Below are 25,662 nucleotides of genomic sequence, written 5' to 3'. Positions count from 1 at the left end.
TGAAAAAAAAGATAAATATGAAAACCTACTCTTCAGTCATGATCTACAAAGAAAATAAGAGTAAACAGAATCAGCATTTACTCGAAACTTCTGTACTACCAATGATTTTGCAAGATGACAAAATGTGTCACAGAGGTGGCAACAGCCTCCTGGAGAACATTGCCCCAACCCTGCAAGATATTGATATAATTGCATTTTTAGAAGGCCATTCCATCGTTCCACCAAGTCAGCTGCTACAGGATGATGGGGAACATAGTTGTTACTGCTGTTAGGTGCTGTCGAGTCAGTTCCAACTCATAGCGACCCTATGAACAACAGAATGAAACATTGTCTGGTCCTGCGCCATCCTTACAATCATTGTTATGCTTGCGCTCACTGTTGCAGCCACTGTATCAATCCATCTCATTGAGAGTCTTCCACTTTTCCGCTGACCCTGTACTTTGCCAAGCATGATGTCCTTCTCCAGGCAACATGTCCAAATTATGTAAAACGCGGTTTCAGCATCCTTGCTTCTAAGGAGCATTCTGGTTGTACTTTCAAGACAGATTTGTTCATTCTTTTGGCAGTTCATGATATATTCAATATTCTTCGCCAACACCACAATTCTTAGGGGTCAATTCTTCTTCTATCTTCCTTATTCATTGTCCAGCTTCCACATGCATATGATGCAATTAAAAATACCATGGCTTGGGTCATGCGCACCTTAGTCTTCAAGGCGACATCTTTGCTTTTCAACACTTTAAAGAGGTCCTTTGCAGCAGATTTACCCAGTGAAATGCGTTGTTTGATTTCTTGGCTGCTGCTTCCATGGCTATTGATTGTGGGTCCAAAAAAATGAAATCCTTGACAACTTCAATCTTATCTCCATTTATTATGATGTTGCTCATTTGTCCAGTTGTAAGGATGTTTGTTTTCTTTATGCTGAGGTGCAATCCATACTCAGGGCTGTGGTCTTTGATCTTCATTAGCAAGTGCTTCAAGTCCTCTTCACTTTCAGCAAGCAAGGTTGTGTCATCTGCATAATGCAGGTTGTTACTGAGTCTTCCTCCAATCCCGATGCCCCGTTCTTCTTCATATAGTCCAGCTTCTTAGATTATTTGCTCGGCATACAGATTGAATAGGTATGGTGAAAGGATACAGCCCTAGCTGGCGCACACCTTTCCTGAGTTTAAACCAATCAGTATCCCCTTGTTCTGTCCGAACAACTGCCTCTTGGTCTATGTAAAGCTTCCTCGTGAGCACAATTAAGTGTTCTGGAATTCCCATTCTTTGCAATGTTATCGATAATTTGTTATGATCCACAGAGTTGAATGCCTTTGCATAGTCGATAAAACACAGGTAAACATCCTTCTGTATTCTCTACCTTCAGCCAGGATCCATCCAACATCAGCAATCATATCCCTGGTTCCATGTCCTCTTCTGAAACCGGCCTGAATTTCTGGCAGTTCCCTGTCAATACACTGTTGCAGCCGTTTTTGAATGATCTTCAGAAAAATTTTGCTTGCTTGTGATATTAATGATATTGTTCCATAATTTCCACATTTGGTTGGATCACCTTTCTTGGGAATAGGTATAAATATGGATCTCTTCCAGTCAGTTGCCCAGGAAGCTGTCTTCCATATTTCTTAGCATAGACGAGTGAGCACCTCCAGTGCTGCATCCGTTTGTTGAAATGTCTCAATGGATATTCCGTCAATCCCTGGAACCTTGTTTTTCGCCATTGCCTTCAGAGCAGCTTGGACTTCATCCTTCAGTACCATCGGTTCCTGGTCATATACTACCTCTTGACATGGTTAAACACCGACCAATTCTTTTTGGTATAATGACTCTGTGTATTCTTTCCATCTTCTTTTGATGCTTCCTAGGTTGTTTAATATTTTCCCCATGGAATCCTTCACTATTGCAACTCGAGGCTTGAATTTTTTCTTCAGTTCTTCAGCTTGAGAAAAGCTGAGCATGTTCTTCCCTTTTCGTTTTCCATCTCCAGCGCTTTGCGCGTCATTCCAATACTTTGTCTTCTCGAGCCTCCCTTTGAAATCTTCTGTTCAGTTCTTTTACTTCATCATTTCTTCCTTTTGCTTTAGCTGCTTGGCGTTTGTGAGGAAGTTTCTTTCTTTCCTGTCTTTTCAATGACCTCTTGCTTTCTTCATGAATGATATCCTTGAAGTCATTCCACAACTCGTCCAGTCTTTGGTCACTATTGTTCAATGCGTCAAATCTATTCTTCAGATGGTCTCCAAATTCATGTGGCATATACTCAAGGTCATATTTTTGCTCTCATGGACTTGTTCTGATCTTCTTCAGTTTCAGCTTGAACTTGCATGTGAGCAATTGATGGTCTGTTCCACAGTCAGCCCCTGGCCTTTTTCTAACTGATGATATTGAGCTTTTCCATCATCTCTTTCCACAGATGTAGCCAATTTGATTCCTGTGGGTTCCATCTGGCGAGGTCCACGTGTATAGTTGCTATTTATATTGGTGAAAGAAGGTATTTGCAATGAAGAAGTCATTGGTCTTGCAGGTCAGGTCACATGGTGACTTGGCAGTCCATGGTTAAGTGTTCAGTCTCTACTAAGGCCTAGTAAGCTAGAATCTGTCTCACAAAAGGAGAGTAGTTATCTGCAGAGGATGGTAGGACTTTGCTCCAAAATCATAAGGGTCTGCACTGTGATTCACCAATAAGGACCTGCCAAAGACTCCAAACCTCATCTCTATCTGCCACTGACACTTCAAACACCACTGGATGAGCTGGATCATATGGTCCAAGTGGCAGAGTGCCTTGCATGGCAACCTGAACCTGTTTCAGAGCCTTTTTTTGTTCTGGGCCCCAGTCAAAGCTAGCAGCTTTTCAAGTCACTTGAAAAATAGGCCAGAGTAGTACACTCAAATGTAGGATGTGTTGCCTCCAAAATCCAAAGGTCTACCAGACATTGTGACTCCTTTCTGGTTGTGGGAGGAGCCAGATGCAATAACTTATTCTTCACTTTAGAAGGAATATCTCAGCATACCTCACACCTTTGGACCTAGAAATTTCACTGAGGTAGAAGGTCCCTGAATCTTTGTCAGATTAATTTTCTACCCTCTAGCACATGAATGTTTTACCAATAAGTCCAGAGTCATTGACACTTCTTCCTTACTAGGGCCAATCAGAATAATGTCATCAATGAAATGGACCAGTGTGATGTCTTGTGGAAGGGAAAGGCAATCAAGGTCCCTATGGGCTAAATTATGACATAAGATTGGAGCATTTATATTTCTCTGAGGTGGAAAACTGAAGGTGTATTGGTGGCCTTGCCAGCTGAAGGCAAACTGCTTCTGTGCTCCTTTGAAAGAGGTATGAAGAAAAAGGCATTAGCCAGATCAATAGCTGCATACCAGGTACCAGGAGATGCATTAATTTACTCATGCAATGAAACCATATCTGGAACAGTAGCTGCAACTGTAGTCACCACCTGGTTTTCAATAATTCAGTCATATTGCAAGATCCATCTGTTTTTCGCATAGGCCAAATAGGTGAGTTGAATAGGGATGTGGTGGGAGTCACCACCCCTGCATCCTTCGAATCCTTGATGATGGCAGTAATCTCTGCAGTCCCTTCAGGAATGTGGTATTGCTTTTGGTTTACTATTTTCCTGTGTTGGGCAGTTCTAATGGCTTCCGCTTGGCTTTTTCCACCATAACAGCCTTTACTCCACTTGTCAGGGATCCAGTGTGAAGGTTCTGCCAGTTGCTGAGTATATCTATTCCAATTATACATTCTGGAACTGTGGAAATTGCCACAGAATGGGTTTGGGGGCCCACTGGACCCACTGTGAGATGAACCTGAGCTAAGGCTCCATTAATAACCTGACCTCCATACACCCGCACTCTGACTGGTGGGCCACAGTGATGTTTTGTTTCTCTTGGGATTGTCATTTCAGAGCCCATATCCAGTAATCCCTGAAAAGTCTGATTATTTTCTTTCCCCCAGTGAACAGTCACTCCAGTAAAAGGCCATAGATTCCTCTGGGGAAGGTTGGGAGAAAGATTAACAGTATAAATTTTTAGCAGTGAAGTGTGGTCCTTCCTTAAGGGGATCCAGCCTCCCCTTCATTCAAGGGGTTGTGGGTCTGTAAGCTCACTCAAATCTGGGAATTGATTGAGGGGCCATGACTCTCTATTCTGGTGATTTGCACTAGACTGCTGTTCACTTGACCTAGAATTCTTCTGCTTGTACAGATCAACTAGATATTTAGATTTCCCATCTACTTCACTCCTAGTGACACCATGACTAAGTTGCCCACGTCCTAAGTCCATACAAGTCAGACTATTCTGATTACTGCTTGGACTCCGCTGTCCATTATGGTAACCACACCCACCTTGTCTTTGTTGATTGAGTGACCTACCACCATATGGTCCAATCAGCCCCATTGTAGTTAGGTGTCTTAATTCAGTTAGGGCAACTTCCACTGTCAAATTTGACTTCCATAAAATAGCAATCATAGCAGTCTTCAAGGATGCTGGAAGCCTTCATGAATTTGTTCCATATCATTGTGGTAAAAGTTGAATCATCTGGACACTCCCTGTGTGGTTCTAACCTGATAAATCCACTTTAACATGTCAATTTCCCTAAGACTGTGGATGCCTTCTTCTGCAGTATACCAAGGCAGGTCTGGTACTTCAATTTGATTTAGTGTAGGCCACTCCATAATCTGTGCTTCAGCAAACCAACCAAATAAACTACTAGATCCTTTCCTAACCTCTCAAGCTGAAACACTGAATGAAGAATCTGTGCTTAGTGGGTCCATATCAATAAACTCAGACTGATCTAATTTTATGTTCCTTGCATCATTCTGCCACACCATTAATAGCCATTCCCATACATATTCCCTTGGTTTCTGTTTGTACATATTAGAAAACTCAAGCAGTTCTTTTGGAGTGTAGTGTACCTCCTCCTGGGTCACACTTTGTATTTCACCTTTTGGGGCTCACTGAGACTTAAGTCTAGTTATAGCTCTAGAAGCAAAAATGGATGGTGGGGGTGTATTTTGAGAACATTCAGCAATGTCTTGTAGGGCATCTGACTCAGGCGATGCCCCAGGCAATGACTCAGATTCTGCCCCAGGTGATATCTCAGACAAAGGCTCTTCAGACACAGCTGGGTCAGTCTCATCAGTTGGGGATGGAAGGGCTAATGGTTTTGTTGGCAGGAGCGATTCAATGGAATTTAGGGGCTCAGTGTCCCTAGCTTCCTGATTATCTGCCCATATGTCCCCATCTCCGTTTCAGGATCCCATTTCTTCCCAATCAATGCCCACACTGTAACTTCAGACACCATTCGAGGTCGAAAATTCAACTGATAATGTAATTCAGCCACTCTTACAATAAGACTCTGGGTTAGCTTTTTGGCCATGTCAGCTATGTTTCTACGAGAAATAAGCCTTTCTTTCAGGGCACAAGTAGCAACTTAGAGGTTGTTTATTTGGCACTTGAGCTTTGATTCTGAAGCCCTGAGTTCATCTCTTTCTTTCACCACTTTGTCTAGTGAAAGTAGGACCAACCAACCAGCTTCCTTATACTTCTCATTCTGACAAAATTATAGAAAAGTATCAAACATGTGATCATCCAGAGCCTCACCTCTCACCAATACTTGATTTACTGGTGGTGATATTTTGTGTATTTCTATTGCCACCTCACACCATGGATTCACTGCTGTAACCAGATTCATCAACATCTTTAAAACTAACCAGACTTGAGCACCAATTTAGAAAACTCACCCTTACAATTTTGTTTCTCTAGAACCACTCTCAGTACCAAATGTCTTAGGCTGGATTCTCTAAAGAACAAAACCAGTGAAGTGTATAACACACACACATACACAGAGAGAGAGAGAGAAAATGGCTTAAGTTGTAGAGGCTGGAAAGTCCCAAGTCCGTGGGTCAGGCATCAGGCTGGAGGCTTCTACTGACTCATGTAGCTGAAGGACCTGAGGAATCCAAGATTGGTAGGTTAAGACGGCAGGCTGCTAGCTCAATTCCAAGAGCTGGAGGTCAGGTGATGACAAATCAAACACAGAATCCAGAGCAGAGCAAAAGCCAGCAAACTTTGCCAGAAAGTCCATATATATTGGATGTAGGCCACACCAGCAAAGAAACTCCGTTTCAACTGATTGTCTGCTCACAGCGGATCTCATAATGGAGATGATTACATTGTATCAGGTCTCATGATGGAGGTGATTACATCATTACCTAACCGGCAAACTACATCATAATTACCAAACCACTGAGAATCATGGCCCTGCCAAGTTGATGCATAACCTTAACCATCACACTGCTGCTAGTAGCAACAAAGCTAAACTCTACCCAGGCCCTGTGCTTGTTTACTGAGGGAGCAGGTTAAGTGCGGAAACACGAATGACAAAACCAAAATCAAACAGGGCATTTGTTTGTTCTTGCTAACGATTTTCCCCTTTTGTAAGTCTTTGACACTTATTATTTGAAGACAGTTATGACGTATTCCCTCCCCAACCCCACCTAAGTTTTCTCCTCTCCTAGTTAACCATCTGTAGTTGCTCAACCCCTGCTTTTGTTTTTTGGTGTCTAGGCTTCTCCTTCTAAATGTCCCCCATCTTAATGCCCACTACTAGAAACCTTCCCATCTGTCAGGCCTTTGAAGTATGCTACCCAGAACTAGACACAAAATGCACTGGACCAAAACCCAAACCTGTCCCCCTTGAGTGGATTCTGACTCATAGTGACCCTATAGGACAGAGTAGAACTGTCCCATAGGATTTCCAAAGCTGTAATCTTTATGACAGCAGAGTGACTGGTAGGCTCTAACCACTAACTTATCAGTTAGCAGTTGAGCACTTCACCACTGTGCCACCAGGGCTCCTTAAATGCACTGTAGAACTATTAACTCCCTTGATGCAAAACTGTATTTCTATTGATGTAGTCCCAAGATATAACACTGGTTTTTGAGAATGGCTGCAGATTTATAAACCAATCAATCAGAATCCCTCATTATTTAGTTTACTGCCTAGTAGTAAGAACAGGCCAGGTAGATACAACCAGGTATCTACTTAGTTCTTTGGGATTCTTGGGGGTCAAGTTCAGTAAAGAGGAAAAGGAAAAGTGTAGAGCTCTTTGCGGCTCTCACAGTATTTACCAGTATCTGCCTTTTATTAGATTCTTAAGAGACCTGTCTACCTTGTAAACTGTTTAAGAAACAAAGACTGCTTTGGTTTATTTGCAGGAGTGTTTATTAAATAATTACATTTTATATTCTACTTTAAAAATAAGTATTTTCACATGTTACAATAATTTATGAATGGGGATAGTTATGTGAGGAATATAGAGAGAAGGGGAAACCCTGGTGGCACAGTGGTTAAGTGCTACAGCTGCTAACCAGAGTCGGCAGTTCAAATCTGCCAGGCGCTCCTTGGAAACTCTATGGGGCAGTTCTACTCTTTCCTATAGGGTTGCTATGAGTCGGAATCGACTCAATGGCGCTGGGTTTTTTGGGTGGGGGAAGGTGAAAGTTTACTTGAAGTCTGCAGATGAGCCTCAGTGGGGATACTCTTTTCATTAAAACTGGTGGTAAAATCTTTGATATTTGAAAAGCACTACATCTAGGAACTAAAAATAATAATCTTTAAAAGCTAGCATCTCTTCTCTTTGTCCCAGTCAACCTTCCTATTAGAAATAGGACATTCTAAGTTTTTTTAAAGTAGCTACTGAAGATCTAGCTATTTATGAAGTGTGAGTTATACCTCAGTATCTAAATACTGGATTTTTGACATGGGGTATTGTGTAGTACCTGTACAGCATTAATTCAGCAAGCCTGAGTTGTCCAAACCCTGCATATTCCAAAGGTCTTCAAGACTAGCCCCTGACTGGCTTCTGGGATATAACCCCTGAGCTGTTAGAATATCCTTCCAAATAAGAGCGTATTTGTATAGCTGAGGCCATAAACAGTTTATGACAACAATGTGATTTATGATGAATGTTTGCTTTTGTATACTTAGGATACTGGGCCATACTGTATCAGCGTGGGGAGCTGAGGTTTGAGTAGCTGAGTTCAGTCACACAGGTACTGCATGTCTACGAGACTGACTCCCAATAAAATCTCTGGACACCAAGGCTTGGGTGAGCTTCCCTGGTTGGCAACACTTTATACATTTTGTACATTGTTGCTGGGAAAATTAAGCGCTGTCCATATACTCCACTGGGAGAGGACAACTAGAAGTTTTTGCATGGTTTCTCCTGGATTCCAGCCTATGCACGTATCTTTTTGCTATAATAAACTGTAACGATGAATAAAAGAGCTTTTCTGGGTCCTGTGAGTCCTTCTAGTGAATCACTGAACATGAGGGTGGTCTTTAGGGACCCCTGACACAAATATGTTACCATGGAATAAAAATAAATAATATATATTTTTCACGGTATTTTCTTTTTTAATTGTAAGTTAGGTAAAAGTTTACACTGCAAATTAGCTTCTCATTAAAGTTAATATGCAAATCGTTTTCTGACATTGGTTGCCAACCTCACAATGTGTCAGTACTCTCCCCTTTTCATTCTCTCTTTCCATTCATTCAGTTTCCTGCCCCTTCCTGCCTTCTTGTCTTTGCTTTTGGGCTGGTGTGCCCATTAGCCTTGTATACATGATTGAACTATAAAGCATGGTCCTCATGTGTGTTACTCTTGGCCCTGTAGACCTGTCTAATCTTTGGCTGGCGAGTGAATCTCAGGAGTGGCTTCAGTACTGAGTTAGAAGGGTGTCCAGGGCCATAATCTTGGGGCTTCTCCAATGTCTGTCAAACCAGCAATCCTGGTCCTTTTTTTCTATATGTGAATTTGAATTTTGTTCCACATTTTTCTTCTGCTCTGTCTGGGATCCTCTTCTGTGATCCCTGCCAGAGCAGTCGGTGGTGGTAACCAGGCACCATCTAGTTGTTCTGGGCTCAGTCTGGTGGAGGTTGTGGTAGTTGTGGTCCATTAGTCCTTTGGACTAATCTTTCCCTTGTGTCTTTGGTCTTCTTCATTCTCCTTTGCTCCAGCCAGGATGAGACCAGTAGATGTATCTTAGATGGCCACTCACAGGGTTTTAAGACCCCAGTCGCTCCTTGCCACAGTCAGATGTAGAACATTTTCTTTATTGACTATGCTATGCCAGTTGAGCTGCATGTTCCCCAGGACCATGGTCCCCAGCCCTCAGCCCAGTAGCTCAGTCTCTCAGGGCATTTGGATGTGCCTGTGGAGCTTCTATGGCTTTGTCCTGGTCAAACTGTGCTGACTTTCCCGGTATCGTGTACTATCTTACCCTTCACCAGTTACCATTTATTTACTATCTAGTGCTGTTTCCTCCCTACTCCTCCCCTCCCTCATAACCTTCAAAGATTGCTTCTTTCTGTGTGTAAACCTTTTCATGAGTTTTTATAATAGTGGTCTCATACAGTATTTGTCCTTTTGTGATTGACTTATTTCACTCAGCATAATGCCCTCCAGATTCATCCATGTTGAGATGTTTCACAGGTTCATCATTGCTTTTTAACATTGTGAAGTATTCCATTGTGTGCATGTACCATAGTTTGCTTATCCATTCCTGTTGATGGGCACTTGAGTTGTTTCCATCTTTTTACTATTGTGAATGATACAATGAACATGGGTGTGCAAGTCTATTCATGTGTCAGCTCTTATTTCTCTAGGATATATTCCTAGAAGTGGGACTGCTAAATCATATAGTAATTCTATTTCTAGCTTTTTAAGGAAGTGCCCTACCATACTGTCTTCCAAACTGGTTGTACCATTTTGCAATCCCACCAGCAGTGTATATGAATTCCACTCTCCCCACAACCTCTCCAACATTTATTTTCTGTTTTTTTGACTCATGCCAGTACTGTCAGGGTGAGGTGGTATCTCATTGTAGTTTTGATTTGCATTTCCCTAATGGCTAGTCAGAAACCTGGTGGTATACTGGTTAAGTGCTACGGCTGCTAACCAAAGGGTCGACAGTTCGAATCTGCCAGGCGCTCCTTGGAAATTCTATGGGGCAGTTCTACTCTGTCCTATAGGGTCGCTATGAGTCAGAATCAACTTGATGGCACTGGGTTTGGTTTGGTTTTTAATGGCTAGTCAGAAGCCCTGGTGGCATAGTGGTTAAGAGCCACAGCTGCTAACTAAACGGTTGGCAGTTCGAATCTACCAGGCGCTCCTTGGAAACCCTATGGGGCAGTTCTACTCTGTCCTATAGGGTCACTCTGAGTCAAAATTGACTTGACAGCAACTTTTTTTGTTTTTAATGGCTAGCGATCGAGAGCATTTCCTCGTGTGTCTGTTAGGTACCTGAATGTCTTCTTTGGTGAAGTGTCTATTCATATTCTTTGCCAATTTTTTAATTGGATTATTTATTTTTTGCTGTAGAGGTATTTGGGTTTCCTATAGATTTGAGATTTGACCTTCGTCGGATATGTCATAGCCAAAATTTTTTTCCTAGTCCGTAGGTTTTCTTTTTACTCTTTTGGTGAAGTGCTTTGATGAGCATCAGTGTTTAATTTTTAGGAGATCCCATTTATCTAGCTTATCTTCTGGTGTTCATGTATTGTTAATTATTGTTTGTATGTTGTTTATGCTGTATATTAGGACCCCTAGTGTTGACTCTGTTTTTTCTTCCATGATCTTTATAGTTTTTGGTTTTACGTTTAGGTCTTTTTTCCATTTTGAATCAGTTTTTGTATATGGTGTAAGGTATGGGTCCTGTTCCATTTTTTTACAGATTGACAGAGTTTTGGCAGCATCATTTGTTAAAAGGACTGTCTTATCGCCATTTAATAGATTTGGGGCCTTTTCCCAAGATCAGGTGGCCATAAGTAGATGGATTTACATCCGGGTTCTCGATTCTGTTCCATTGGTCAGTGTGTCTGTTGTTCCAGTACCAGGCTGTTTTGAGTACCATTATCGTGTAGTAGGCTCTAAGGTCAGGTAGTGCTAGGCCTCTTAGTTTGTTCTTCTTTTTCAATAATGCTTTACTTATCTGGGGCCTCTTTCCCTTCCATATAAAGTTGATGATTAGTTTTTTCATCTCGTTAAAGAATGCTGTTGGTATTTGGATCAGGATAGCATTGTATCTGTAGATTGCTTTGGGTAAAAATAAATAATATTATGTAATTTGTGCAAGAAACATTTAAGAGGCAATGAACTCCATAGCTGCAATTCTGTCCATTGTCAGCATCCAGTACAATCAATGAAGGTAAAGATAATTATTAAATATCTATTTGATGGTAAAGTTTAACTTTGATTCAGACACCCTGTCTTTTAAAGGGCTTTAGTTATTTTAAAAAGTCCATAGTAAACACTAACATTTCAAAATAGGTTAAAATAAATTTTTATTTATATGTTAGAAGAGATTTATACACAATTAACTAATTCTTTATAAAACAACTGCCAATCCTTGCCGAATTTCATAATCATTTCTATCTATATAGGCTTGGAAATTTGCTGTGAAACAGTCTACAAATATTTCTTTTAAAAAGCATCACAATTATTTTAGGCAAAATAATGTTTAAAACTGAAGTCTGCATGCAAGTGAGTGGTCTCACAAGCACCTTTATCCTATAAATGATTGAAAAAAGTAATGGGAAAATGAACATTAAACTGACTTCATGAGGAAACAAAGAATGAGCACATATTCTGTAAATTTCTCGAATTCACGTAAATTTTCTATTGCTTTCGGAAGCCGTGCCATTATAGAGGATGAACCACCACAGTATGCACTCCAATGAAATAAACGGTAACCAAACTAACATGTCATACCAAAGAGTCCCCTTGCTGTAGAAAAGATTCAAGAAGCCTCATTACATTGAATGAAGGCTTATGGTACGGGCCATAACCCTAAAGAAGACAGTCTCGTCACACAAAAAGTTGCTAATTCATTCATTTTAGAATTGAGTAATATCCCTTTAGTAGTATTGCTACAAAAAAAAAAAAAAAAAATACAAGTTGGAAATATGATGGCAACATGCAAAAGTGGCCAATAGTTTTGGTCTTTGTCTGAGAACACACCCTGTAATTAACAAAGACTGGTTTTGTATCTTTAGTTCAAAAGCGTACTTCTTTTCCAAAAGGATGAGTGACCAACTGATGCCACCCCTGAGAGCAGAATCCCAACCATCAACTTGAAAGGGATATGGCTCAAAGAAGAACATGGTAACTGATTTGCCTCAGAAATAAGGAGGCAAAATTACTGTCAGAGTATCTTAAATCAAAAGGAATTTTAAAATTCAATGTTTTGGAATATTCCCCCTGAGCTATGGATGGTTTTTATATAGAGTCTCTAGTAAAATAGTGCATTCCATCATTCTAAGTTGTACTTATAAACGCTATGGTTCTTAGTGCTGAAAATAGATAAATTGTAACTCAAACAGCACAAAGTGGTAGCAATTACATGTTTCGTAGAAATCTTTGGTGAGATGCAGTCCTGCAGAAGCCTCCTCACTTTGTTTCCCTCATAATACTTCTAGATTCTTCAAGTTATTTTCAGAGGAGAAACCACAAGGCCATAATGAAGGACAAGCAGACCATCCTGAAAAAAAAAAAGTACTTTGCAGTTACTTGAAAACCAGTTATGTAAACGATCAAGTTGAAGCTTGTTTATTTTTTCAGAACCTAACACTGAAGTGAAATTTTATTTAAAGAGAATAAACGATATGAGATAAATATACTTATTTACTCACCTCATCACCAAACACTTTCCCTGTCAACCTATCTTTTTAATGATTCTCAGGAGCCAATTCTGAAACTACCATAGTTAAAAAAAAAAAAAAATTTTTTTTTTTTTTTGTTAGCCAGGGTTATTCACGATTAAACAGTTCTTCAGAAAGAACTGAAAAAGATACACCTTCCCTTCTCCACAGGCTACTTAATAGACTACCAAGGCATTGGAATCTCCTAAAGAAGACTCAATTTTCAGAAAGTATCATGGATCTGTTAAGAAATGAAATGTTCATTTCCGTGTAAATGTAGCTCACTACTGAAACTTAGAAACTCTTACCTATTTTATAGAAGTCTAAAATATATCATATCTTTTCTTTTCTCTTTAAAGATCATTCAGTACAACTTAACCTTTCCTTGATGACTTGGGGTCATCATTATGAACAGCAACTGTTCTGTATTGTAACACAGTGATATCCTCAGGGGTTGTGGGACAACTAAATCCTATACTAAATGACAGTCAGATGCTGTGTTCCTCAATCCTTTAATCTGCTTTTTGTGAGTTTCTGTCTCCTCTCTTGATATCAGGCCTTAACTAGTTCTCTGTGCTCTTACCATGGTTGCATCTAGCAAACAATCCTCTTTTGTAAAGTATGGTTTCTAATCTAATATGGACTGGAAAACAAGATAACAAAGGGGGCTCATTGAGAAAGTATGCCGTGAGCAATGGTCTTGCCTTAGGCAACACAGGAAGGGAGTCGGGCACTTCCAATCCTGCTCTAGCTGTTACTCCTTTCCTTCTTTGTTAAGCTTTTCCATGGTTCTACTTCCTCATTTCTCACTCACTACTCAACTCACTATAATCTGGCTTCTGTTCCTGGCAACTCCAGTGAAAACTTGCCAGAATTCTAGAAAACAGTTCACAAATTCAAATGCTTACAGGTGCCAAGAAAGTAAAATGAATACATGAGCTAGGTGTGTGTGCCAATATGGACTGTTGGCAGCTAGTGGTAAACCGGAAAGCAGATGTCTATCTAAAGGAATTTAAATTTTTAAATATTTGAAACACAGAATAAACCAAGTAAAGCACAATCCCATACCACGTTTGGCCCATGGACCATCAGATCTGTTCTAGATCAACTGGAGTAATCAAAGTAAATGAATTTTTATTAATACACAAATAGATTCCATTAACAGTTTTATAAGCATCCAAGTTACATTTTAAACAATGTTAATTTTTTGCATGTACATGTTTCAGAAATGGAAAACAATTTCCAGAATAGTATATTGATAGGCAGAGATATTAAACTGAAAGTATAGCTTACAAGCTGTTTCAATATCTCAAAACCACTTCATTGCATATACAATCACACTTAATGAAATGAGATGATTACCTATAATACCAATTTATATCCAGATGTCTATATTTATTTTATATAATATATATAAATGAATATATAAATTAAAAAAAAAAAGCCTTTTTATGTGTGTGTCTATATATATATATATATATATATTTTCTCCTCTCTACTGTTCGTGGTGTTCTTAATTTTAACTATCTAACTGAAGTGAGTCAGATCATGTCACTTCAGTCCAATAGTTTCCCACCTTTATTAAAATCCAAACTTCTTATCATGGCCTATGTCTGCTCAGATCTTTGCTCCTACCATTCTCTCCCTTACTACATCCCTTTCTCTTTAAAAATAAAAACCAAACTTGTTGCTGTCAAGTCAATTCTGACTCATAGACAATTATTCATCTAGTAAGATTTTGGGACGTTCCATGAAACTCAGTTTATCAATAAGGTCTTTGTTTGTATTATAGGCTATTTGAGTTCCAGGACTTGATCATTTCTGAATTTGTCTAGAGTAGTACTCCGAAAATATTTCTTGAATTGAGGTTATATTTTCTACCCATCCCAGTGACTTTGGGATTTTAGTCCTAGTTTCTTACATTTCTAATCAAGCTTAATTAAAAAAAAAGATACAACCAACATTTTCTAAGATTTCTCAAGTTTGACCTTATAAGAGTTTCCAGGAAATGTTTTGTTTATACCTCTAAATATATTTTACTTGGCTAAGGAACAATTTTGCTTTTATATTTTATAAAGATTCTTTTGAATTTGTTGTTGTTGTTACTAAAATGTAGACTATTGGCAAGGTGCTATATTTTTAAAAACATGAAATAGAATGGTTAAATAATCACCTGAAAAAGTATCAACCAACCTCCTGTTTGTTACAAGCCTAGGCTTTAAGTTTTATTTTTTCAACAGGTGAATCCCAATTCTACTGCTAACCAGCCAAATGACCTTGGGCAAGTTATTTAATAGGCCTTTGTTTCCCCATCTGTAAAAAAAGCAGATAATAATATCCACCAACGACTGTTAAAAACTAGAGGGTAAAGTTTTAAGGAGAAATATAATCCCAATTGCTCATATGCAAGTCCAAGTTGAAGCCGAAGAAACTTAACACAAATCCGTAAGAGTCCAAGTATGACCTTGAGTATATCCCACCTGAATTTAGAGACAATCTCAAGAATATATTTAACTTGTTGAACACTAATGACTGAAAATCAGACGAGTTGTAGGATGACATCAAGAACATCCTACATAAAGAAAGGAAAAGGTCACTGAAAACACCAGAAAGAGACGTAAAGCAGCTAAAGTGAATGGAAGAAATGATGAAGTAAAAGAGCTAAACAGAAAATTTCAAAGGGTGGCTGGAGAAGACAAAGTATTATAATGAAATGTGCAAAGACCTGGAGTTAGAAACCCAAAAGGGAAGAACACACTCGGCCTTTCTCAAGCTGAAAGAACTAAAGAAAAAATTCAAGCCTTAAGTTGCAATACTGAAGGATTTTATGATGAAAGTATTAAACAACACAGGAACCATCAAAAGATACAAGGAATACACAGAATCACTGTATCAAAAAGAATTGGTCGATGTTCAACCATTTCAAGAGGTAGCATACGATCAAGAACCAATGGTATGAAGGAAGAAGTCCAAGGTGCCCTGAAGGCGAAAAACAAGGTTCCAGGAATTGATGGACTATCAATACTGAGAGGTTTCATCAAACATGCAGCACTGGAGGTGCTCACTTGTTTATGTGAAGAAATTTGGAAGCAGCTACCTGGCCAACTGACTGGAAGAGATTCATATTTGTGCCCATTCCAAAGAAACGTGATTGAATAGAATGTGGAAATTATTGACCAATATCATTAATACGGAAATTAAGGCAGCATAGTGGTTAAGTGCTGCGGCTGCTAACCAAAAGGTCGGCAGTTTGAATCCACCACGCACTCCTTGGAAACTCTATAGGACAGTCCTACACTGTTCTATACGGTTGGAATTGACTCAATGACAATGGGTTTGGTTTTGGGTTTTTTATCACCAATACCATATGCAAGCAAAATTTTGATGAAGATAATTCAGCAATACACCAACAGGGAACTGGCAGAAATTCAAGCTGGATTCAGAAGAGAATGTGGAACAACGGACATCACTGCTGATGTCAGACGGATTTTGGCTGAAAGCAGAGAATACCAGAAAGATGTTTACCTGTATTTTATTGACTATGCAGAGGCATTCAACTGTGTGGATCGTAACAAATTACAGATAATATTGTGAAAATGGGAATTTCAGAATACTTAATTGTGCTCATGCAGAACCTGCATGAACAAGAGGCAGTCATTCGAACAGAACAAGCAGATACTGCATGGTTTAAAATCAAGAAAGTGTGTGTCAGGATTGTATCCTCTGACCATACTTATTCAATCTGTATGCTGAGCAAATAGTCTGAGAAACTGGATTATGTGAAGAAGAACAGGGCATCAGGATTGGAGGAAGACTCATTCACAACCTGTGATATGCAGATGATACAATCTTGCTTCCTGAAAGCAAAGAGGACTTGAAGCATTTACTGATGAAGATCAAATACTATAGCCTTCAGTATGGATTAGGCCTCAACATAAAGAAACAAAAGTCCTCACAACTGGGCCAAAAAGCAACATCATTATAAACAGAGAGAAGATTGAAGTTGTCAACTATTTCACTTTACTTGGATCCACGATCAATGCCCATGGAAGCAGGAGTCAAGAAATCAAAGGGTGTATTGCATTGGGAAAACCTGCTGTTGTATAGTGTTAAAAAGCAAAGATGTCACTGTGAGGTACACTTGACCTAAGCCATGGTATTTCAATTGTCTCAAATGCATGCAAAAGAAATATTACAGAATTGATGCCTTTGAATTATGACGTTGGCAAAGAATGTTGAATATACCATGGGCTGTTAGAAGAATCAACAAATCTTTCTTGGAGGAAGTACAGCCAGAATGCTTATTAAGAGAGAGGATGATGAGACTTCATCTCACATACTTTAGACATGTTATCAGGAGGGATAAGTCCCTGGAGAAGGACATAATGCTTGGTAAAGTAGAGGGTCAGTGAGAGGGGAAGACCCTCAACGAGATGGACTGATATAGTGGTTGCAGTGATGGGCTCAAGCATAACTATGATTGTGACGATGCTGCAGGACCAGGCAGTGTTTCGTTCTTTTGTACATAGGGTCACTATGAGTTGGAACTGACTTGATGACACCTAACAACAACACAGTCTCAAAATATTTATTAATTACCTTAAACACAAAGGGAAAAAAAAAAAAACAGCAGTGCTAAGATATATCAACATTATGTATGTCCTGATATGATGCAAAGAGGGCACATCATTTTTGTGGCATTCTTGCCAAAAAAAAAAAAGTATAAATTCAATCTAATTGTGAGGAAACATCTGACAAACCCAAATTATGGAACATTATATAAAATAACTGACCAGTAGTCTTCAAAAGTATCAAGGTCATAAAAGACAAGGAAGGGATTCAGGAACTGTCAAATATTGGAGGAGAATAAAAAGACATGCAACTAAATGCAATGTGGAATCCTTGATTTGGATACTGGAAGAGAAGAGACATTACTGGGAAAACTGGTGAAATCCAAATAAGGCCTGTAGTTCAATTAACTGTATTGTAGCAATATTAATTTCTTAGTTTTTATGACTGTACTATGGTTATGCAAGTTTTTAATATTAGGACATGCTGGGAGACATCTATACAGGAACTCTACTATTTCTATAACTTTTCTGTAAGTCTTAAATTGTTTCAAAATAAAAATTTTATAAAAGAAATGAGGATAATTGTTTTCATCTTTTAAGGTTGCTATAAGGCTTACACAAGATAATATAGATTCTTCTGCACTTGGAATATAGTATGTGGTACCAGTAAGAGCTCATGAAATGTTATTATTTTCTTTCTCCTAGCTCTAAGCAATTGCACATTATGAATGTGTTGTTCCTCAATTAACCTGGCAGGCTGATCAGTAGGTTTTTGTTTTTCTTTTTACTTTTGAACCCAAACAGTCTGAAGACTCTTTTCTCTAAGTCCTAACATCATCTCATTCTATTGCAAGGCTGACTGTACTGCAAAAATATTTCACACTTCAATGGTAAAGCCAGTTTAATTTCACAAAGAAACAGAAAGATGACTAATTCCTCTCCCTTCTTTTTAAATCACACTTAAAATAACGATATTCCTTAAAAAAATGATCCACCTTAATTATTTTACTGCCAATTACCTTTGCTACTGTGAGAAACTGTTATTACAATAACTCAAGCATGCCTATAAGTAAAGGATAATTACAACCTACACCTTTCTTGCTGAATGTGAAGAGAACTTGAAGCACTTACTGAAGATCAAAGACTACATACAGCCTTCAGTATGGATTACACCTGAATATAAAGAAAACAAAAATCCTCACAACTGGACCAATAAGCAACATCATGATAAACGGAGAAAAAATTAAAGTTGTTGAGGATTTCATTTTACTTGAATCCATAGTCAACGTCCACAGAAGCATCAGTCAAGAAATCAAACGGCCCATTGCATTGGGCAAACCTGCTGCAAAAGACCTCTTTAAAGTGTTAAAAAGCAAACATGTTATTTGAGGACTAAGGTGTGCCTGACCCAAACCATGGTATTTTCTATCACACCTCATAGGCATGCAAAAGCTGGAAAATGAATAAGGAAGACCAAAGAATTGACGTCTTGGAATTATTGTGTTGGTGAAAAATACTGCATATACCATGGACTGCCAGAAAACTGAACAAATCTGTCTTCGAAGAAGTACAACCAGAATGTTCCTTAGAAGTGAGGATGGCAAAATCTCATTTCACATACTTTGGGCATGTTATCAGGAGGGACCAGTCTCTGGAGAAGGACATTATGCTTGATGAATATAGAGAATAAAAATTATCAGTATGAAATTTCAGAAAAGTATTTTTAATTGACATATAATGAAATGTATGAGTTTTGACAAATGCATACATCTGCTTAACTCAAACTCCTTATCAAAATAGAATACTACCATCGTTCCCCCAAAGTGTCCTCATGCCGCTTCCCAATCAACCCCTGTCCCCAGCACCAAAGCAAGCACTGTTTTCATCTTTTTCTACCATGGATTAGATTTTTTGTTTTTTATGACAGCTTTGTTGTTGTTGGATGCTGTGGCATCCTTTGGACTTACAGCAACCCTACATACAACAGAACGAAATACTGCCCAGTCTTTAGCCATCCTCAAGACAATTGTTATGTTTGAGCCCATTGTTGCAGCCACTGTGTCAATCCAGCTTTATTGAGATATAATTCATTCATTTATAGTATAAAATTCAATGGTTTTTAATATATTCAGAACTGTGCAACTATCACCACAATCAATTTTAGAACATTTTCCTCACCTAAAAAAAGAAGTCCCACACCTATTAGCAGTCACTTGCCATTTACCCCCCAACCCTAAGCAACCAATCCATACAAATTAATTAAAACAGTGCCTGGCAGATAGTAGGCACTCAATAAATATTAGTTATAATTATTATTCATAGTCCAGATAATTTTAAGAAGACTGTGGAATATTTATTTGAATTTTAGTGATAACATGGAACTTTTTCCTTTCATCACATAACCTGTCTGTCAGGCAAAAGGCAGGAGACCTACCTGCATTGCTGCATCGCCTATTGCACGTCTGATTTCCCTTAGAGTTTGATACTGCTCCAACAGGTGATCACCACAGATGATATCTACCTATGGGCAAATACAAAAGTCAGATTGCTTCCCTGCTTCAAAAACCCATTTGAAAAAAATGAAAAATCAACATAGTTATTCCAGACTAGACTTCGCTATTTTATTTTAGACTGATTAAACACTATCAAGAGAGGTTTCAAAAAACATATGAAAAAGAAATAAGGTAACGTGGAAAGAGTATTAGAGGACACAGTAGTACAAGAGCACACAGTATAAATGACGTTCAAAAATGATTTCCTTGAATCTCTGAAAACAAGTTAAATCATGTTCAATTACTCAATATAAAAATGCACAGGAAGGAAATTTTTGAAAAATTTTCATGATAAAATGATAAAAAGAAAAAAGGCATTTATGCTTAAAAAGGAAAGCTACAGTTATTTGAAAAAATTCTCTTATACAGGGACTATCTCATTCTCTGACAATGCCATAAGTCAGTCCTAGAATAACATGGCCTTAAAGCTCACACCAAGGGAACTGTTTTATGGATGAAATAATTTCAAGGTCTTTTTAGCCCTTTAGATGTCAAAGTGCTAAGATACATCTATTTTTATATAAAATTCTCTAGAAACAGTGGTATTATTGTGTAATTACTTACTATATTGTAATAAGATTCCAGTATACTTACTTGCTAAGAGAGAAATACGAATCTCTCTCACTACGTGTTCCACTCCCATTGCCTTAAAATAAGGTCAGGTCCTCAATACCTTATTAAAACATATCACTTAACTGGCTCAATCTCCTAATGTCCCTATTTAGTAGACGGTATGAAAGTTCTCCGTCTTCTAAACTAGAATATAACCTCTGATTCCTCTTTCTCCCCACATGGAATCAGTTATAAAGTCCTGTTGTTTCTTTCTTCATAATATTTTAGTCCATATCATCCTTTCAACTGCTGCCCCTAGGCCCAAACCACTAAAACCACCTTCTAACCAGACTTCCTACCTTCATATTCTGTTTACGCCAATAAATCCTACACACTGCCAACAGGTTAATCTCTCTAAAGCCCTCAGTGTAGTTGGGAAAGAACAGTAAAAGCAGTTGCATTTAACTGAGCAGCTACTATGTATCATATGCTATATATGTATATTTGACATATTTTATCTCATATAATCCTCATATTCCTGTGAGACAGGTATTATAATTCCCATTTGACAGATAGGGATAGTAAGAGGTGAAGACGTTAAACTTTCCTAAGGTCACAAAGGCAATAAATAACGAAGATCATATCTCAACTCAGGTCTGCCCCCAGGTGGTCTGCCTTTCTTCAAAGCCTAAGTGCTGTTTAAGGGGTTAGTAACGTTTTCCTATTAAGAGTCAAATAGTAAGTATTTTAGGCTTTGTGGGCCATGGGATCTCTGTCACATCTACTCAACTCTGCCATTGTAACATGAAAGCAGCCAAAGTGTGGCTCTGTTCCAATAAAATTTTATTTATAGAAACAGGCTGTAGGCTACATTTGATCTACAGGTCATAGTTTGCTAACCCCTGTTCTAGCTCATAATGAATATTTCAGATTATCACCTAATCTCAGATTAGTGACAATTTTTGTTTTACTTTTACCAGTTTTAAAATTGGCAGAGCTATATTTGTTTGCAAAATGATTTAAAAGTATAATATTAGATCTTTAAAAGTAAAAGTAAAAAAGGATGATTCCTCCCACACTTCAGGCCCAGTTCTCAGAGGTTAGCCAGTGACTAACAGTTTGATGTGTATGGTCCAAATGTAAGTACATGCAGGTTTTTTGTTGTTGTTGTTTTTACAAAGATGGGATCATGCTACATATATTGTTCTACAAATTCCTGAAGAGAAACCAAACTTAATATGCCATATCTTTTAGAGTACATAATGAGCTCTCTCTTCAATGGCTGCAAATTGTCCCACTGTATGGATATGTCATAGTATATATATCCATTCTCCCCATGATAGACAGTTAAATTGCTTCCAGTTTTAGACGCCAATTTTTAAAAGCTGCCTGACTGCTAAATATCTCCTAAATTACCTCATTCAAACAGAAAGTTACATCTGTATTTTGGGCATTCCCCAAGACGATCACATGATCAAAGGAAGCACAGGACTCACCATAATCATGGCTAAGGTTTTTTACAGCAACATAGTAAGGGCATACAGGCAGAGTCTGGAGAAATCCATGCATAGGTTTACTATGCTCTCTCTTTCCGGTCCGGAGAAGACACACCCAGAGTACTCAATACAATAATATTTCTGGATCTCAGAGGAGAAATCAGGCTGTGAAGGCAGTCTTACTGAAGGGAGGAAAAACCCTTAACTTTTTAAAAGCAAGATCACCCTAGAGCTTCCAAGACAGAATTTTTCACTGAATTGTGCTTTACAAGCCACACTGGTTGATTCCTCTTTGTTAATACATACTCTTTCCTTTGCAAGAAAGTTCTTTTTTTCCTTTGTCCTTCTGGCAAATTCCTATCTATTCTTCAAATCTATTCCTAGACTCCTCCAGAGTTAAAGCAGTCACACTTGTGCTATCTCTATTTTTGTACTCATCATGGCCCACTGTCATTTAGTTGTTTACTTGTATATCATTCCTACAAAATTCTGAGTCCTCGACAGCATGAATTTTCTCTCTCATCTTTGTACTCTGATGGCCAAGTATACAGATGCTCAATGAGTGCTTACTAATGAAATGAATGGTAGGAATACATTGCTCTCATATAGTCAAGTGTTTTGTTTTAATGATTTAGAAACCAAATTTAATAGTAGGTTAAGGTCATATACCAAATAAATAATGATAAAAAAAAAACTCTACCTTTTAAGATGTAATTTGTTATAGTAGGATTAACAATGAAATTGAGCATGGTATCTTTTACATAAAGACTTTTCAGTGCTTAACGTGATGTTTATTTTCTAAATCTCATTTCATAAAAACAAAATAAGCTCTGAAGATCAAACAATGTACAAAGGAACACAAATAACACCAGGGTAACTATTTATAATGCAAAATGCAGTAAGGCATCATCCAAGACTTGAAAATACCACTAAATCAATCACAGTAATCCAGACACACTGGAGTCTCTATCTGGAAGAAATCCATTCACATAATTATTCATCTCTGAATTTGAATTAAGTCCTGAACTGTATTTTTTCCCCCAGAAATGTCTTCCTTCTTTATTTTGATCTGCGAAAATAACTTTAAAGATAGTTTATCATTTAATAGTCCCCACAAGACCCTGGTAATGATTCATTCCTGCTAGTAACTAACCTCATATGAAGGTCACATAGCTATGAACAAAGCACACATTTCCTACCTGGGGCTAATTGGTTTAAAGAAAGTCAGCATAGCAGGCTTAAGTGACTGAGGACACCAAGAATTTTGTTTTGATTACCAGTAAACTAGCTCAATATCTTGTTCACATTAGAAATAACTCCTATTCTCTCTTGGCTTTAGAAGGCTTAAATAATTTTAGTCACAATTTAATGGGTCTGCTTATTTAATAACTTTCTGTATCATTATTTTAACATTTTAGTGAAAACGGTAATTTATGAATGTTATCAGCTAAGTAGTACCTGAGTTGGGGAGGAATATTTAGAGTAGCCAAGAACTGACAGAATAAAGGCTGAAATAAATTTTATATCATTTTCTTTCAAAATGTTAAACACCTTGAATTCTATGATAGGAGGAAGAAAGAAACCCACATTTTTACACATTAAAATCAACTTAAAGCTTTGACAATCAAATCTCTTAAAACACCAAATGTGAGACTTGTAATGGCTATTAGTCCTCTGATCAATATCTAGCCACACAGGAAGCAATCTACAACCTAGAGAGGACCCTCTTGGGTAGTACTTTTTAGTTATTCTAAACAATCAGGAGCAAGTCTTCCGACTTCTGCTTTTAGAAATGACTGTTCAGGGGATCACTCAGTGGAGCCCTGGTGGTGCGCTGGTTAAATGCTTGGCTGCTGACTAAAAGGTCAGCAGTTTGAACCCACCAGCTACTCTGCAGGAGAAAGATGTGGCGGTCTGCTTCCTTAAAAATTTACAGCTCTGGAAACCCTATACGGCGATTCTACTCTGTCCTATAGGGTTGCTATGAGTTGGAATCAACTCAATGGCAGTGGGTCTGATTTTGGTTTGGAAAAGATCACTCACAATTCTTTGTCCAGGAGTCGCTAAACAGCCATCTATTTCTAACTAAAAGACAAAGAATAACCTGAAGTATGTGCCTACAAGGTGATAGATTAAGTCATTTGAAGTTTTCAGTTGCCACGAAATACAACAACCATTATGTCAAGTCCAACAAGTCACATTTCATTGAATTTTATATCTACTACATACTTTTTTTTTTTTTTACATACTTAGTGCCAATAGACATATTGGTATTGAAAAACACTAGCAACATTTCAGTCATTGTTTTAAAACATTAATCAACAGCAAATGGTATTTTAGATAAAAATTATTCTACGAGATTTTACCCAGTGACGGAAATATATAAACGTGCCATTTTTACTGGGTTCCCAAAACTTCTAATGATGAGTAATTTATAATTTATGTTCATCAATACATAAAGCTTGAGGTTTGTCTTACAACAAGAAATATTATACATCTGGAATAGGAGACCTTTCTCAATCCTTAAAAAACTAATAGGGTCTATATTAGACAGACAAATCATCTCACTTTCTAGGTATCTTGAGCTTGATGGTTATACCTGAGTAAGTATAACAACAAGGCAAGGGTGTCCTCTGAAGAGAAGTGGATGATAATCTTTTACTCTAACTCCTGTCATCAAATGCGAAAGAGCTGGAACTTTTGGCCCTTGAAGCTCTTTATTACTTCTCACATTCTCAGCTTTCCTCTGACTCCAACTGATAGTCATCAGTGGCAGTGAGGAACAGCCAACAAGTCAAATGTGGTTAAAGTTGGGGATTAGAATCACTGTGTGCCAATATTCAATTACATTTACAATGTCCACAACATCAAAAAACAAGTCACTGCATGAAATTCTACTGACAGCTATTTTTTCAATGTGCTAAAGGCAATCTCACAATTCCACCTCTCCTTTTACACATATGTACTATACCTGACAAGCTGGATCGAGGCCCATTTTTCTTCGGAGGAATTTTTCTACATGCCCAATAGTGGCTTCTCCTGAAACTCGGACAAACTTCTTTTCCAATGGCTACAAAAAACAGATAGATAAAATATTTCCGTATTAAACAGGTGTTTAAAATGTACAAACCACAGGGCAAGTTTCACAGCAAAGGTGATCTAATAAGACTTATGAAAAAATGACTATAAAATTTGAATTAATTTATCCAGCAAAGAAAAACAGAAGTTTCTGCTTAGCTTCCCCTCTTTGAAAAATATACCAACTTTTTTTTTTTTTTAAATAGAAGGGCCTGCTGGTTTCAAAATAAAACAAAACTCAAGCGTAAAAACAAAAAATTTTTTTTATAATTAATTTTTATTGCGCTTTAAGTGAAAGTTTACAAATCAGGTCAGTCTCTCATACAAAAATTTACATACACCTTGCTATACACTCCTAATTGCTCTCTCCTGAATAAGATAGCAGCCCTTCCCTCCACTCTCTCTCCTCCTGTCCGTTCAGGCAGCTTCTGGCCCCCTCTGCCCTCTCATCTCCCCTCCAGACGGAGATGCCAACATAGTTCGAGTAAAATTTATTCATTCAGTCCAAGCACGGAATTTACACTTGTAAAACAGAGAACACCCAAGATTAAATGTCTAAAACAACCTGGTTTCTTCAACAAACTGGGTTTAAAAGTTGAAATTACTGCTTATTCAGCCACTCTCTCCCTGACACTACCATCTAATGCAAATGAAAATCTGAGGCAATCAGGAGAAGAACTAAAAGGTACCTTTTA

General features: G+C 38.1%; 1 protein-coding gene across 2 annotated transcripts in view; it reads right to left on the bottom strand.

Moving 5' to 3' along the window:
* Positions 1-4,057: 4,057 nt before the first annotated feature.
* The window catches only part of PCGF6 (polycomb group ring finger 6), a 39,801-nt gene continuing 18,196 nt past the window's right edge, over positions 4,058-25,662 (bottom strand). The window contains exons 8-10 of one of the 2 annotated variants that reach the window (XM_023546766.2): positions 24,861-24,959; positions 19,724-19,806; positions 4,058-12,558 (exon numbers count right to left, since the gene is read on the bottom strand). In XM_023546766.2, coding sequence (XP_023402534.1) covers positions 19,762-19,806; positions 24,861-24,959 — 144 coding nt within the window. In that variant the 3' untranslated portion in view covers positions 4,058-12,558; positions 19,724-19,761. Of the gene's footprint in view, positions 12,559-19,723; positions 19,811-24,860; positions 24,960-25,662 lie in introns of both variants that reach the window. The other variant, XM_003409140.4, reaches the window with a different exon arrangement.

This window comes from Loxodonta africana, chromosome 16, assembly GCF_030014295.1.
Source record: "Loxodonta africana isolate mLoxAfr1 chromosome 16, mLoxAfr1.hap2, whole genome shotgun sequence".
In the NCBI taxonomy this organism is placed as follows: domain Eukaryota; kingdom Metazoa; phylum Chordata; class Mammalia; order Proboscidea; family Elephantidae; genus Loxodonta; species Loxodonta africana.
The sequence above is the reverse complement of the archived record's forward strand: the minus strand, read 5'-3'. Positions and strand labels throughout refer to the sequence as shown.